The sequence below is a fragment of the Chlorocebus sabaeus genome, chromosome 20, assembly GCF_047675955.1.
Source record: "Chlorocebus sabaeus isolate Y175 chromosome 20, mChlSab1.0.hap1, whole genome shotgun sequence".
NCBI lineage: Eukaryota > Metazoa > Chordata > Mammalia > Primates > Cercopithecidae > Chlorocebus > Chlorocebus sabaeus.
Window position 1 is genome coordinate 75,472,040 of NC_132923.1, and position 15,740 is coordinate 75,487,779.

The following is a 15,740-nucleotide window of genomic DNA, read 5'->3' on the forward strand; positions in this document are numbered from 1 at the left end:
AGGCGTGCATTGTCCCCTGAGAACAAGAGACATAAAAAAAGAGTGGCCCAATGACTTTTATGTGCTTTCTCTATACAGAGATTATCAAAACAAAGTTTTATTCCATCAGGGTAGGGATTTTCGGTTTTTGGAGAGGTATGGTCAAGAAACTTCCAGAATATATCTCATTTTTTCCAGTTGAGGGACTGAATATTCTCCCCAGTTTGAGGCTTCAGGAGTGAAAACGTAATGAAATACTGCCTGTTGCTATGCTTGCTGTAGTTGTTTTAATTGAATGCTACAAAATCAGGAAGTTTGCAGGGGTGATAAAACTGTCTAATCTACCCATATTAGGATGAGTAGATTTCATACCTAGTGGGAACGCTTGTTGGGAAATTTCTTCTTCATGTTTCAGGGGACAGAATTTTTTGTATGTTTCATTCATGAAATACCTACTGTGCGCATCCTACATGCCAGGTGCTGTGCAAAGTGCTGAGATACAGAGATGGGTCAGACATGGAGACAGGCAAACAAAACTGTGCCAAAGAGAAATATAGGAGTTATGATGGAACCACACACAGGGTACAGTGGGTCACACAATGGAGAAAGTGATGAGTCAGGGGTTCTGGAAAGGCTTCCTGGAGGAAATGGCTCCTGAGCTATCTTCAAGAGTGTCAAGGAGACAGGGAAGAATGAAGGAAAGGGCAAAGGCAGGGCTGCTATTCAGCTGATGTACCACTCAGACAGCCATTTGGTATTAAAAATATTATCAATGGGCAAACTGTCATTGTCTCAAAGTCCATACATTTCTTCCAACCTTGCCTCTCCTTCTTTGTCCCAGACACCCTCACAGTCCGAAATCTAAAGGGTTAACGTCTTGCAGACCAGGAGCATTCCAGGACCTAGCCAAAGACAGCCCTGCAAGTACGGCAGTGTCTGTTCTAATTGGCATGCTCCTGTCACACAGGTTATCAGAGATGTCGAACATAACCCCCAGAAGGGAGGAGCCTATCAGGAAGAAGACACATCGTGAGTGAAGTGTGATATGTTCGGAGAACTGCCAGCTGTGTAGGATGGCTGAGGTGGGGAAGAAGGGACACAGCGAGTGAGAAGGGTGGAGGTTACAGAAGATACTGCATGTCTGGACTTTCTCCTATAAGCAATGTAGACTCCCCGAAATAGTCTAAACAGGGAATGACAGGGGAGTTATATTTTAGAAAAGTGACTTTGGTAACTGCGCAGATGATAGATTTAGAAAGGCAAAGGGGAAAAAAGGAAAATAGAGCCTAGGGCAGGGAGACAGTTAAGCTATTGCAGCAATCTGAATGAAAGAATGAATGTGGAGGGCCAATTTATGGCAAGAAATTCTAATTATTAATGTTGGCATTCCAGTATTCTTAGCCATTAAGTTCTATTCTCATTAAAGCCAGACCACAGGAAAGCAACATAACTGTGCCATGCTAGCTTAGTACTCAAAGGAAATGCCTTTAATAGCTTATTTAATGTTCTTTGCTTGGCTTTCCTTGAAAGTTCAATGAAAAATAGCCACTGAAGAACTCTTCTATATTTTATGTAAAACTACATCTAATGGGAGTCCTTTATAAGAGGATATACACAGAGAATTCCTTACAAAACATAACCAGAAAAATATGGTCTCTTTGAACAAATTTATCTTGTTTCCTTTTATTAGAAATGCAAACTATATAACCCTTTTTGCCTTGGCAACCAGGAAGCTCAGGGTTAAACTTGAGGCATAACTCTTGGTTCAGGTTCCTGCTATAACAATTTTTTCCACATGGTTTCTGGCCTCTTTCTACATGTAATATTACCTGTTGTTTTAAAATTGAAAGCCACTTGAAATCATCTTGGAAATAGAAAGAATACACGTTAGAAAAAAATAAACATTTCTCTGAAGTACTCTGGCAAATAAAACGAGAAGCCTATATGTTCTGATGGGGCTGTAAGGTCTTTAGGGAAAATTACTATACGCTTTTTAATCTCTAGTGCCTACCACAGTGTCTGGCTAACAGAAGATACTAAAAATCTGCTGAATTAGGCTATTGACTTAGAAACAGCCATACGAATACATGCGACATGGATTCATCCAAGTATCATAATTCAATTAGATCTAGCCCCAAAGGTCAGCTCCATTGTCCATCATTCTCCCATGGTTGATACTTTTCTGAGTCTTTAAGGTTTTCATTTCCTTGGCATTTTCTAACAAAATGCAAATACCCCAAGCCAGTATTATTGAAAGATTCTATAGTTATCAGCTAATGTCTTAGTTTGAAAGCAAGGACTTTCAGAAGTTGACAAAAGCTGGACATGGTGGCTCACACCTGTAATTCCAACACTTTGGGAGGCCAAGGCAGGATGATCACTTGAGGCCACGAGTTCAGTGACCACCTTGGGCAACATAGTGACACCTTGTCTTTATGAAAAAAAAATGTATTTAAAATCAGCCATGTGTGGTGGCAGATGCCTACAGTCCCAGCTACTTCAAAGGCTGAGGCAGGAGAATCGCTTGAGTTCAGGACTTCGAGGCTGCAGTGAGTTATGATCACTGCACTCACCCTGGGTAATAGAAAGAGACTGTCTCTATTGGAGAAAAAAAAGATGAATATCTGGAGGGTGTAGGTACAGCATGGAAAAGAGGAAAAGATCAGGAATGAAGCAAGTTAGGAAGCACAGGTGGAGGCTTCCGAGACAAGTTTACTCTGACTTCACAAACTTTTGACAGCTGGTTTATCTTGCTAAAGTTTTTTGGAATAAAAAATGTATTTTATCCTAATTTTTACACTGTTCTTTCTATGATTTTGAAGATGTTTACCCTGAAGGGGTACAGAACTTACAGTGAGTACCATTGCATCACATCTATCTACCTACCTATCTATCCGTTGAAATGAATCAGTCATTGATTTTGGTTTCTTGCTCTTTCTAACACTCATTCTATTTTCCCAGAAACACTTGAGGGAAGCAGGAAAGTATCTGTAAGATGTACACAAAAAGTGAGGATGAATATTTTCCTAAGGAGTGATGCACTATCTCTTCTTGTGTGTGGAATTTTTTCTCGTATTTCTAGCAATTATATCTAAAAAATAGGTAAAAGTATTACCTTAATTCCAAATATCTTAATTCCTATTGTGTGTAAGGCCTAGAAGTCTTACTTAGCATTCCTAAGACTGCGAAATGCCTTAACTTTCCTGAGTGTTCATAGGACCCTGAACTGAAAATTCCCACTTACTTCTCAGTCTCTACCACTAGATTGTAAAGCCCCTCTTATTTGACTTGACACCTATGGTGCCAAGGACGGTATCTTACTAAAGTAAGATAGTAAGTTTCTTACTAATAGTGTTCGCTGCTGAATGGGAAGCGTTAGAGGCTGTCACTCAAGGGACTCACCGTCCAGATGCAGAGGCTGCACACGTGCAGGCCGCAAAGATGGTAAGAATAACTCAAGACGGCAAACACTAAGTGCTAGGGAGGAGTAGAGATGCTAGAAACTCCTTTTTTAGGACCTCATATTCTATTGTTCCTCACGAAAAGAGTCAGTCCTATTCTCAAGAGGATTCTGAGTGAAAAGAGCACATTTTTAAAGTTCCAACAGACCTGAGTGTGAATGGAGACTCCTCTATTCACTAGGACTGTGACTTTGGGCAAGTGACTTAACTTCTCTGAGCTTTGTGTTGCTCCACTGTTTAAATGGCGACACTGTGTATATTGTAAAATTACTGTGAAGAATAAATCAGAACAGGCATACAACTCACCTAATATGGTGCTTGCCACAGAGAAAATGATCCATTAATATTGGCACAGCAGGAAGACATACTGAGTGGTGAACATTTCTATATATGAATCTGAGATATTCTTCTGGGCACACTTTCTAACCTGTACATTGTTAATTCTGCTGAATCTATGTATTTAAAGAATTTAAAAAATCATCCTAGGAAGAGCCTAATGAGAGTAAAACAAACATATTACCGGGTTATTAACTACTGATGCAGGTTATAATTAGCTCCTTATCAGGGTTAGTTATTTGCAGAATATGAGAACGACACTGGCCTTTTAAATGACATTTATAACGAGCTTTCCTCTCAGGGAGTCACAAAAGATAATAAAACATAGCTGGAGAATTGCGTGAAAACGTAAAAAGCGGGGAACACTGTTTGGGAGGTATATGGTACATGTACAGCACACACATGAAAAACAAACATCCCATAAACTTTTAAATTAATCACTGCCTACAAGCATTTGCAAAGCTTTTTCATGTTGACTGAGTGCAGTGACACACAATGTCGCTTCCATCAGCAAACATTCAAAATCCTCAAAATGTATTAACACCGGAATGTATTCACAATCTCTTTCTTCTATTATAAATAGACTTTGGATGTGTGACTTTTTTGTCCCCCTGAGGAGCTGATACTACAGAGAACTAAAGGGAACATTTAAACAACATGAAAGACGACGGTAGGATTTGGTAGTTATACTAAGGGAATACCTGTTTCTTTAACTGTCTTCAAGGTATTAGTGATGACTAAGTTGATTTTTTTTAAAAGTAGTGATGTTTAAAATATATAAAGGCAAGGTAAGAACGAGTGTGCACCAAGGAAAATTTCTACAATTTGGGCATTGTTTTAAATCATAAGACTCAGGTACTTGCTTTAGGAGGAATATGCCTTTGTCAGACATTTTTCTGCAAAGTGTACAAACATTAAAGATTGTTCTGCACCATTCTATTCTTTGTTGTCACAGTCCAGTGCTAAAGCCAATTTGTAAAAGAATACTGTGGGTTTAATGCCTAATCCCTTTCCCTCTGGTACAGGTTATCTAGAGACAACACCATCTTGCAAAAATGCTTCATTTTGATTTTGGCTTTGTGGCTTTAAGGGGAGCAAGAACCCCAGAAACATTATCAGGTTACACTACTCTAGCTTTACTGTTTTTAAGGTCTCTCAACACAATGGCATCTGTAGTCTGGCCCCATCCTTACTTGAGGTTATGCAAGTGACTGCTTCCATGTGTATAATCTCACACCAGGATATCAAATGGGTTTCATCTTTTAGAGCAACTCCAGTAAACTGGATATTGAGAGCTCTGGGGTCTCAGTGGGAAAAGAGCTGGCACTGAGCTGTAATGTCTGCTGTGGGCATGACACTGGGACTGTCACCAGTGTTCACTTCCTGCCAAACAAGCCAAAACATATGCCCTTTGCTGCAGTCCAGCCTTGTCCTTCATTTCCTGAGAACATGTTATGTTCATCATCCATCCTTCCTCCATGCCTCTGCCCATTTTTCACCCCACCCAGAATTCCACTCCTTTTCCTTTCGATCTCACCAACCGTAACCAACATTTAGAGTTGGAACCATGGTATTCTTTTTGGATAAAACTCTTTAACTATTTTTAGCCTGTGTCACAAAATTTAGCTCAGTTTTTTACTGTGTGTGTGTGTGTGTATGTGTGTATGTGTATTTAACCTTGCTACATGCATATTTGCTTTATCTCCCCAACGAGACCGACAGTCTGTTGGGGCTGAACCCACTACTTTGGTATCTTCTATTACTAAAGGCGCATTGCTAAATGCATAGCGGGCCCAGAGTTAAAATCAAGGTGTGCAACCATGTAGCATAACTTCTTTAAGAGCTGCCAATCAAATTACCTCGTAGAGGATGTGCTGGGTAAAGACCTCCTCATTGCTCCTGGACTCATGCTGTAGTATGAAGAACTTTCCAAATCTGAGAGAGAAAAATTTGGGCCAGTTCCTGCAGCTATTGGTGCTAGAATTAAGAAAACAAACAAAAACCAGTTAAATTCTGTGGATATAAAATCAATGACAGCATACTTCAGTGTTGCATTTAGCACATTTTTTTTTTTTGCATTTATATGCTAAGCTAATCGAAAATAATCAGTAATAAACTGATTCCAAAGGAATACTGACTAAAAATAGTCTATACAGGAAAGGCATATTTTTTCTAAAATATTTTTCATCTTTTCTCTTTATGTAATAGTAAATTGTCACCGAGGTTGCAACATTCTTGGATGCTTTTAACAAAAATACTTCTCCCACATTTTGGTCTTAAACTTTTCTGGAATGAACAGCCAAAACACTCCTTAGGCTTGTCTAACTTTATCTGATCCTGATAGCTTCTACTCATCTGTATTCTGGAATTCTGTTTTGAACTTCGGTGAGAACAAAGTCATCTTTCTAAGCTGCCCATTCTCTGTTTCTTCTAATATGAAATGTGTGGTTTCTCTTTACTCTGAATCACCTCTCCATCTTGCATACATCTTAACTGAATATTTGTCCAACCTTGTAATTTAAGGCAGGCCCATAGTTTTTATGAATAAAGTTTTACTGGAGCACAGCCATGGCCTTTCTTTTCTACATTGTCTATGGCTGCTGCCACACTACACCATCAGAGACAAGTAGCTGCAACAGAGGCCATATGGCCCACAAAGCCTAACATATTTATTAGCTGGCCTTTTATAAAATAATTTTCTGATCTTTGATTTAATTTTGATTATTTGTGATTTTCAGAAATGACATCTTGTGTGAGACTGATTCCTTGTATTTTCTATCTTTCAGCCTGGATACCTTTTTGACAGTAGATTAATAAATGTTTTCCAATGGACAAATAACAAGTACCAATTTTATCAAACAACTCCGTAAAATTAGTGGTGTAAATTATTAGCGCAAATAATCTTTCTGAAAGATTACGTAAAAGCAGGAACAACAGATACTATATTGAGGCACTGGTTTGAGAGCTAAGCCCACATAATTTGATACTGGAATAAATAAATTACAGGTTAGTATCCATCAGAAGAAATAATAATAAGGGTCATCATGAACCAGAGACATTTATTCATCCAATGGATGCTTACTGAGAGCCTGTGACTGCCAAGAACTATGCTGAGTGAGGAAGGCATTCAGATGAAAGACGTGGTCCCTACCCCTAAACGGAAAGGAAAGTCTGACAGATTAATTTTTTAAAAGTCTGAGAAGTCATTTGATAGGACTACAGGCACTCAACTTACAATGAGGCTATGCTCTGATAAACTCATCGTAAGTTAAAAATATCATCAGTTGAAAATGCAGTTAATACTCCTATTTTATAACGAAGTGTTGAATATCTCATGTAACTGATTGAATATTGTACTGAACGTGAAAAACAGAGTAACTGTATGGCTACTTGAAGTATAATTTCTACTGAACAAACGTCACTTTCCCACCATCGTAAAGCTGAAAATTTTAAGTGGAATCATTGTAAATTGGGGACCATCTGCATTCCTAAATTGAAGTGGCTGCAAAGAAGGGGGTTATTTAACCCAACCTGGGGATAAGAAGTTCAAAGAATGGCCTCAGAAAATGTGAAGCCTGGAAACAATGTTAAAAGGACAAGGAGGAATTATGCAACTGAAAGGGATGGAGGACTTCTAGGCAGAGGAAACAGCATCAAGGTAAGACAGCAGAAAATGTTTACTGGATTTCTGAGAGCTTGGTATGACGACATAGTGTAGAATACACGGGAAAAAGGAAGGATGGTTAAGGTCAGATTATGAAGGATCTGGTAGGTTTTTCTTTATTTTTTTTTAGAGACAAGAGCTCACTTTGTCACACAGGCTAAGTGCAGATGCAGAGGTGTGATCAAAACTTACTGTAGCCTCCAGCTCCTGGGCTCAAGCAATCTTCCTGCCTCAGCCTCCCGAATAGCTGGGACCACAGGTGTGCTCCGTCACACCCAACTAATTTTTAAAAAGTTTCTTTGGTAGAGATGGGGTCTTACCATACTGCCCAGACTGATATTGAACTTCTAGTCTAAAGCAATCCTCCTGCCTTTGCCTCCCAAAGCACTGGTATTACAAGCATGAGCCAACATGTGCCCGGTGGGATCTGGCAGGTTTCTTTAAGGAACATAAATTTGAATTCAGCAGATTGCCAAGTTTATAAGCTATTAAAGCATTTACCTTACCCCACTATAACTGGAGATTATATTGTCAGCATCTAATATAGTCCCTGACACCAGGAGGCAGTCAGTAAACACTAGTCAATGGAACGGGTTGCTGCATTGAGTTATATTCAATAGTGAAAGAAGAACCAGCAAAGTACGGGAATGCTATCGTCAAATTTGCATTTATCACCTAGAAAGATCCATCTGTCATGAGGGTAGGCATGGAGAGGAAAGGGTGGGGGGCGCTTGAAGAATATAATCGGCAAACCAGAGAGTCCACTGGGACATTTGTGCAAGGTATAGTGGGGATGGGGTCTAAACTCAAAGGATGGAAAGGAGGAGCCTGACGTAAGTTATTCGGGAGTACTGACTGGCTGGGCACATGTGTGGTGGCCCACACCTGTAATCACAGCACTTTGGGAAGCTGAGGTGGGAGGATTGCTTAAGACCGAAAGTTCCAGACCAGCCTGAGCAACATAGTAAGACTGTGTCTCCACACACACAAAATTATTTTTAATTAAATTAGCTAGGTGTAGTGACACGTGCCTGTAGTCCCAGCTACTTAGGAGGCTGAGGCGGGAGGATCACTTGAGCCCAGGAGTTTGAGGCTGCAGTTAACTATGATCATACCACGACAACTCCAGCCTGGGCAATGGAGTGAGACCCCATCTCGAATAAAAATCTTGGAAAACAAATAAATAAAAAGAAGACATGCTGACTTCTTGACTGTTGTAATAATGGGAACAGGGGAGTTTGGGATAACTCCCAGGATCAGCACTTGAGAAACCAGGTGAATTGAGGTGCCATAATGGAACTATGGAATCAAGAGACGGTATGAGGGAATATAAGAATTTCTAAGAAAAAATAGTTATTTGATTAATAGCAATGAATAAACCCTAATCACAACTGTCAGTATATAAAAACAGTCACTGCTGAAAAAATGGAAGACTGAAATTCACATCTACTTTCCGAAATTCAAACACATCTCTCAGTAACAGGCTCTAAGGGAGGAAGAGCCTTTCGTTTAAAAAAAATGGTGAGGCTTGGCCGGGCGCGGTGGCTCAAGCCTGTAATCCCAGCACTTTGGGAGGCCGAGACGGGCGGATCACGAGGTCAGGAGATCGAGACCATCCTGGCTAACCCGGTGAAACCCCGTCTCTACTAAAAAAATACAAAAAACTAGCCGGGTGAGGTGGCGGGCGCCTGTAGTCCCAGCTACTCGGGAGGCTGAGGCAGGAGAATGGCGTAAACCCGGGAGGCGGAGCTTGCAGTGAGCCGAGTTCGTGCCACTGCACTCCAGCCTGGGCGACAGAGCAAAGACTCCGTCTCAAAAAAAAAAAAAAAAAAAAAAAGGTGAGGCTTGACAATAAGTGTAAACAGGGTTCTAATTAATAATGCTGACAGTCATCCCCTAATTTGCTTTTTATATTAAATTTATTTGCATAATTTCCCCTTTAATTTCGTGATATTTTCAGTATGAAATAGGCCGTGGAGGAGAGGCGAGGGAGATTACTCAAAGATGAGCCTAGATCACTCACCCTCACTCCCAGCAGGCTGACATACAGTAGGTACTTAATGCCTTGTGCCTTCCTGGAGATTAGAGAGCCACGCCTCTCATTAGCTGAAGAAGAGTTATAAGGCTAATCAGTGTCATAGGTCTGGATTTAGATGTTTTTCACAAATGTCAAAAGGGAGATGAGGCCTCAACTGGGTGGAGAAGTCGTTTCATTCCTGAGCATGGCGGACACTGTCTGGCCCTCACTCCCTTGCTTTGGAAGGAGAGGAACACAGAGCAAAGTGTGAATGTGAGGGATGGATCAGACAGAGAGAAGAAGAGGCCTCCTAGCTCATGGTGAACATCCAGCTGCACATAAATTTAATACTTTATCTATCCTAGAAAAACATCTTTTGTCTTATCTTTTTTAAATGTCAAGAGAGCCAGAATAGGGGAAGAAAAAAAGAAGCCTGTGTAAACGTGGTGTGCCCACCTTCCAGATATTAAAAAATAATTAAGTCCACATAAATGGGCTTAGCTTGGCCATATATATACTTCCTGTGAACCACTTAAGTATACTGTAATTGTAATGTGGCAAATGGCACCAGGTGGCCTGGCACTTCCCAAAAGTGTCTGTCTGACTTCTGATGAGCAACTTGAGAGCCTGGCAAACTGGTTATACATGTCTTAAAACATCACTAAGTTTCTGAAATGAGAATGGGTTTCACAACCTGAGTTAAATAATCCTAGTAATTCACAGACCCAAACTCTGCCTTCTTCAAGAGTCTCATCAAGGAACATCCCCCTGCAAATGCCTGTAGGTATGAATCACATGGACAGCTGGCTTATCGGGTTGGAATCTGACTCAGTGACACTGTCACAGCCAAAGAGAAAGCTTCGCACCTGAGGGGAACAGTCCCTGTCAAAGTATCCCTGCAATGGGTTGGGTATTCTCAGTATCTCTAATCTGGAGAACAGAAAGAGCTTTTGACAGGTCATGAAGAACTCAAGAGGTGGGCTTTAGGCAGGCCTTTTGGAGCACCCATCATGCCACGTTTTGATGAGCACTTTATTTACTGTACTTAATTTCATTCTCAAACTTAAAAATGCATTTTCTAGATGAGGAGAACGAAGGCTTGGAGTGAGATTAAATAACTTGTCCTCGATTACAGAAAGACAAAAAGAGAGAGTCAGGGTTAAAATGTAAGGACGCTGACCTCAAAACCTGGGCTTTTCTTACTGCACCACACTGACTCCCACATATAGTATTTGCCTTAAACTTGAAATAATAAAAAGGTACACAGTGTCTCTGTCCCCAAAAGGTTTACAACCTAAGTGGCTATACTAAAATAACACCTTAATATCTAATGCAATGCCGAACATGCTAAATTTCATAGGAAAAATGTTATGAATGTGCTAGGAAAGTTCAAAGGAGTCATAGATCCCATTGGCTTGTGAGATCAGGGAAAGGTTTGATTCCAGGAAGAGTGGGCACTTAAACTGAGCCTTTAAGGATGGTTCAGATTTAAAGAGGCACAGGAGACAGGAAAGGCTTTCTTGGCAAAGGACAAAGTACGTGCATAAGTTTGGAGATAAGAAGTAAAGTGGGCTGGGCGCGGTGGCTCACACCTGTAATCCCAGCACTTTGGGAGGCCGAGGCAGGCGGATCACAAGGTCAGGAGATTGAGACTGTCCTGGCTAACACGGTGAAACTCCGTCTCTACTAAAAATACAAAAAATAAGCCGGGCATGGTAGTGGGCACCTGTAGTCCCAGCTACCTGGGAGGCTGAGGCAGGAGAATGGTGTGAACCCGGGAGGTGGGGCTTGCAGTGAACCAAGATCGCACCACTGCACTCCAGCCTGGGAGACAGAGCAAGACTCTGTCTCAAAAAAAACAAAAACAAAAACAAAAACAAAAAAATTAGTGAAGTGAGTGATCTGTGGGATCCAGGACAGTTTCTGAATAGGGAAGTAATAAGATCACTGTGGACCTGGGAACATTCATAAGGCAACTGATATGGTTTGGCTCTGTGTCCCCACCCAAATCTCTCCTTGAATTGTAATTTCCACATGTCAAGGGTGGGACCAGGTGGAGATAATTGAATCATGGGGGCAATTTCCCCCATGCTGTTCTCGTGATAGTGAGTGAGTTCCCATGAGATCTCATGGTTCTATAAGGGGCTTCCCCCTTTACTCGGGACCCATTCTCTCCTGCTGCCCTGTGAAGAGGTGCCTTCTGCCATGATTATAAGTTTCCTGAGACCTTCCCAGCTATGTAGAACTGTGAGTCAATTAAACCTCTTTTGTTTACAAATTACCCAGTCTCGGGTACTTCTTCATAGCAGCAGGAGAACAGACTACCACAGAAACCATATTCAGAATGCTTGGAAGGGGGCTAAGATTCTAGAGGTGGGGAAATCACAAGATGGATTCAAGTGTCCCAGCAGAAGGGAATGGAGGCCAAGACTCTGCTGTTGGGAAAGAAAATGTAATTTTTACAATGGATATTTGACAACTCCTCCAGGAGAGCAAACAGGTCTAAAAGACCTGTTCCAAACTGTGCACTTGAAAGGGCATAAATAAATGATCATATTCTTCTAACAAATATAAAACATCAATAAGATATATGTAACGCAGTATACTTTTTAACTAATAATGGCATTAAGTCCTTCTTTTGAAAAATTAAGAAACTAATAAAAGTTGTGGAGGGTTAAATGATTTGTCCAATGTCACATAAATTCTGGCCTACCCAGGTTATCACATTGGGTTTCTGAAGTTAAAGACTAACTGCCTTCTGGTGTGCTACAGAAATGATGCAGCCACTGCCAATCAAATGTGGAGACGTTAGGGCAGGACTGGACCAAGCACAGCACTGCCTCTCTGTTCCATTTATTGTGAAATCCAGTTTTGCTCCATTTGTAATTGACTCTAGGCTTTATTATTCTTTGTCTCATATGTAACATTTTCTCCCTATCTAGGTTGAGATGCATTTTGAAGGTAATAAAGAGATATCATGGGGCATAAAAAATGCTAGTCTAGGATGGGGAGAGATTGTCTAGATTCCCAGTCCTGCCAATAACCACCAGTTTACTTGATTAAGTTGCTGAAACTCTTTGGGCCCCATAATTCTAATAATAATTATGGCAAACATGAACTGCCACCACCACCACTAACCACTGCTGCCACCATCACCATCACGATTTATTAGGCATCATTTATGAACCAGAAGTTGGGCTAAGGGTTTTAAGCACATCATCCCATTTACTCCTCACCAGAAGTCCCCAACCTTTTTGGCACCAGGGACCGGTTTCATAGAAAACAATGTTGCCAGGGATCAGAGTAGGGGGGTGATTTCGCAGTGAAACCGTTCCCCCTCAGATCATCAGGCATTAGACTCTCATAAGGAGCCTGCAGCCTAGATCCTGCATGTGCAGTTCACAATAGGGTTTGCGTTCCTATGAGAATCTAACGCTACCACTGATCTGACAGGAGGCGGAGCTCAGGGAGTAGTGCTCACTCACCGGCTGCTCCCCTCCTGCTGTGCAGTCCGGTTTCTAACAGGCCACTGACTGGTACTAGTCTGCAGCCTGAGCGCTGGGGAATCCCGATCCTCACCATACCACCAGGAAGGAACTGAGGCACAAAGAGGTTGAATAACTCTCCCAGGTCATGAAGTCAGAGGTAATACACATGACCTTTAATCCTACAGATCCTAGAGCTCCCTTTGACCACAGTTTTGTCTACACAGTTGATCATCAATAAATATGCTTTGAATTAAGGAGAGTGAATAATTACCCTCCCTATTTGCCCCCTCTAAACTTTAAACAATACCAAATGAAACTCAGAATTCTATAAATACATATACATCGTGTGGAGGGGCTCCCCAATTTTCTTAAGTAGTATTGTAATGAATGAATCTGAAGTATTTTGCTCTATCGAGGAGTTTTTCTCAAAAGGTTAACTTTTGGAAATTGTCTCTTCAGATATTATTTCCAAGTCATTCATCCTCTACCCCTGCCTCTTTCCTGTCATAAGTAGAATGTAGTCTTTGTGTCATTTCTTAATAAATGGTTTGCTATTAAGGAATCATTATAATAATGTAGGCTACTGGAAGAAAGGGGTTATTTTAGTAGCCAACCCTCTTAATGACCTGCTCTTCTGTACACATTAGTAGTTGGATAAGGTTGTGGTTATTGAACTTCTGCCATCCACCAGAGACAAGCTGCTCAGACTTGCATTGTTGGAAAGAGAGGATGATGGAAAAAATTTCTATACAAATTTTTGAGCTACTCTGCCTGAGAGAGTACAGTGTGCTAAGTTTCCAACTTGTTCAACAGAAGCCAGCAGGGAGCATGAACGAAATGACTACTTTGTCCAACCTATGGTTAATAGTACATATCCTCGGAGAGGCTGTATTCAGTGGAATTCAACAGTATTTATGGAGCACTTTTAGTGAGCCAGGTATCATTTCAGACGCTTGAGAAACATCAGTGGACAAGATACAAAAAACCCCTGCCCTTGTGGGGCTTACATTTCAGAGACTGACCATTATCGTCTCTTCTTCAAATCTGTATGGCCACTGAGGAATATGAAAGAACGGCAACAACTCAATTTCCAACTTATAACTATGAAAAAATGGAGATACATTTTTCTTCTGATTACATGATCTAAAACACTCGGTGAGACTTTGGGAACTTGTACTTTAAGACTGGGGGGAAAAAGTCCAATAGCAGCACACAGTTCTATGGACCCAGCACAATTTAGTGTTGTTTTGCATTCCAGTGGCAAAGATCTTGTAAGAAAGTTCATGTCACTGGCACAAAGGGACTGAACATGGGAAAATACTTGTTCTTCTTTCTATCAAAGGCACAGTTGTAAAACGCACAATGCTATGAAAACTCAAGCAAATCTGGAATCATCGTTAAAGGGAATTAACTTGGAAAGTAATTTATGGCAAGAAAATTCAACTCCTTTGTTATCTCCCTTTTACCGTAATATGCTTCCTGAACACTGCCTATGAGAAAGGGCTTTTAGAAAGAAAAAAAAAAAAATAAGTATAGTAAAAATTAACTCATTTTATCAATTTGTGCTCTCTGCCAGAGTTTCCTGACTGTGGCTACGAGAGGCTGTAAAACTGATGAATTTGCATGGAAAAAGAAACCAGTGTAAGTAATTTGTGTAAGAGGTAACACGAACATAGACTGCTATAATTCAGACGCCCTGCAGATAGCAGACTGCTGCAGTGTGAGCAGTTATGGGTTAGAAAAATGACCACACTGCAGTCAGTCTGACTTGAATGGAAATCAATCATAAAGGTACTTTCTCTGCAGCTTCTACGCCACAGTCTTCAGCAACTCCTTTGCCAAGCAGATTTCTGGTCTGTAAACCCTGTGCTGATCTCCTGTTTTCCACTTTTCCTTTCTAAAAGGTCTGACCAAATGCAGGCTAAGAGTATGGTTTTCCAAACAGGAACATTAAAAAAAAGGCATTGAACTACAACAAGGATTTCCCTCTACGTGAAAATGAACTTGCCTGCTATTAAAAGATTTAAGCAATGCTTTTTATGAAATGTAGTATTAGGTGCCAAAAGCCAGTAGAATATTTTTTAACCCCATGAAAGGCATCCGCTAACACAGACAGAGCCTTATTTTCACACATCCCTGTCTTGTGGACACATGTTAAGGAATACATATGTGGTGGCAGAAGGAGAAAAGGGAGGTGAATAGAGGAATTTTTATTTTTCAAAAAATCTTTCTGTTTCATTAAAATAGGAAAAATTCACCGATACATTTTCCCACCCCATTCCAAATCAGGAAGACAATTTATCTTTGACAGACAATTACTGTGAGTTTAATTGGTAAATTAAGTGTATTCAGGCATTTTATTGCCATAAAATAAGCTCAGTCTTAGATCTCAAGAAACTTAGATATGTACTCTACAGAGGAAAAGTCTGTCTCCTACTTATTTTTGTATTCTCCTCAGTACACAGTGCAGGGTGCTTCATATATTACACATATGCACCAAATGTTTACTGAGCTGAACTAAAATTACATGAGCTTGTTAATGAAAAATAGCTAAGAGCTAATATTTATTGAGCATTTATTACATGCCAGGCAATGTGCTAGGTATTTTACCTGAATCAGCTCATTTAATCTTTGCATTATCCCTATGGAATATGTATTTATATTATTCTCATTTAGAAATGAGAAACTACACTGTGGGTTAAGTAACATGGTCAAGATCATGCAACTAAGTAAGTGACAGAGGAAGGACTTGAATGTAGACATTTCCTAGATATCTGTTCAGAGAAACAGGAGTG

At 40.5% G+C, this 15,740-nt stretch overlaps 1 protein-coding gene across 4 annotated transcripts in view; it reads right to left on the reverse strand.

Annotated features, from left to right (window-relative positions):
* NFIA (nuclear factor I A) overlaps nt 1-15,740 on the reverse strand; it is a 386,737-nt gene that overhangs the window by 109,819 nt on the left and 261,178 nt on the right. For all 4 annotated transcript variants that reach the window (XM_007978527.3, XM_007978532.3, XM_007978531.3 and 1 more), the window contains one exon: nt 5,636-5,753. In XM_007978527.3, coding sequence (XP_007976718.1) covers nt 5,636-5,753 — 118 coding nt within the window. The remainder of the gene's footprint in view (nt 1-5,635; nt 5,754-15,740) is intronic.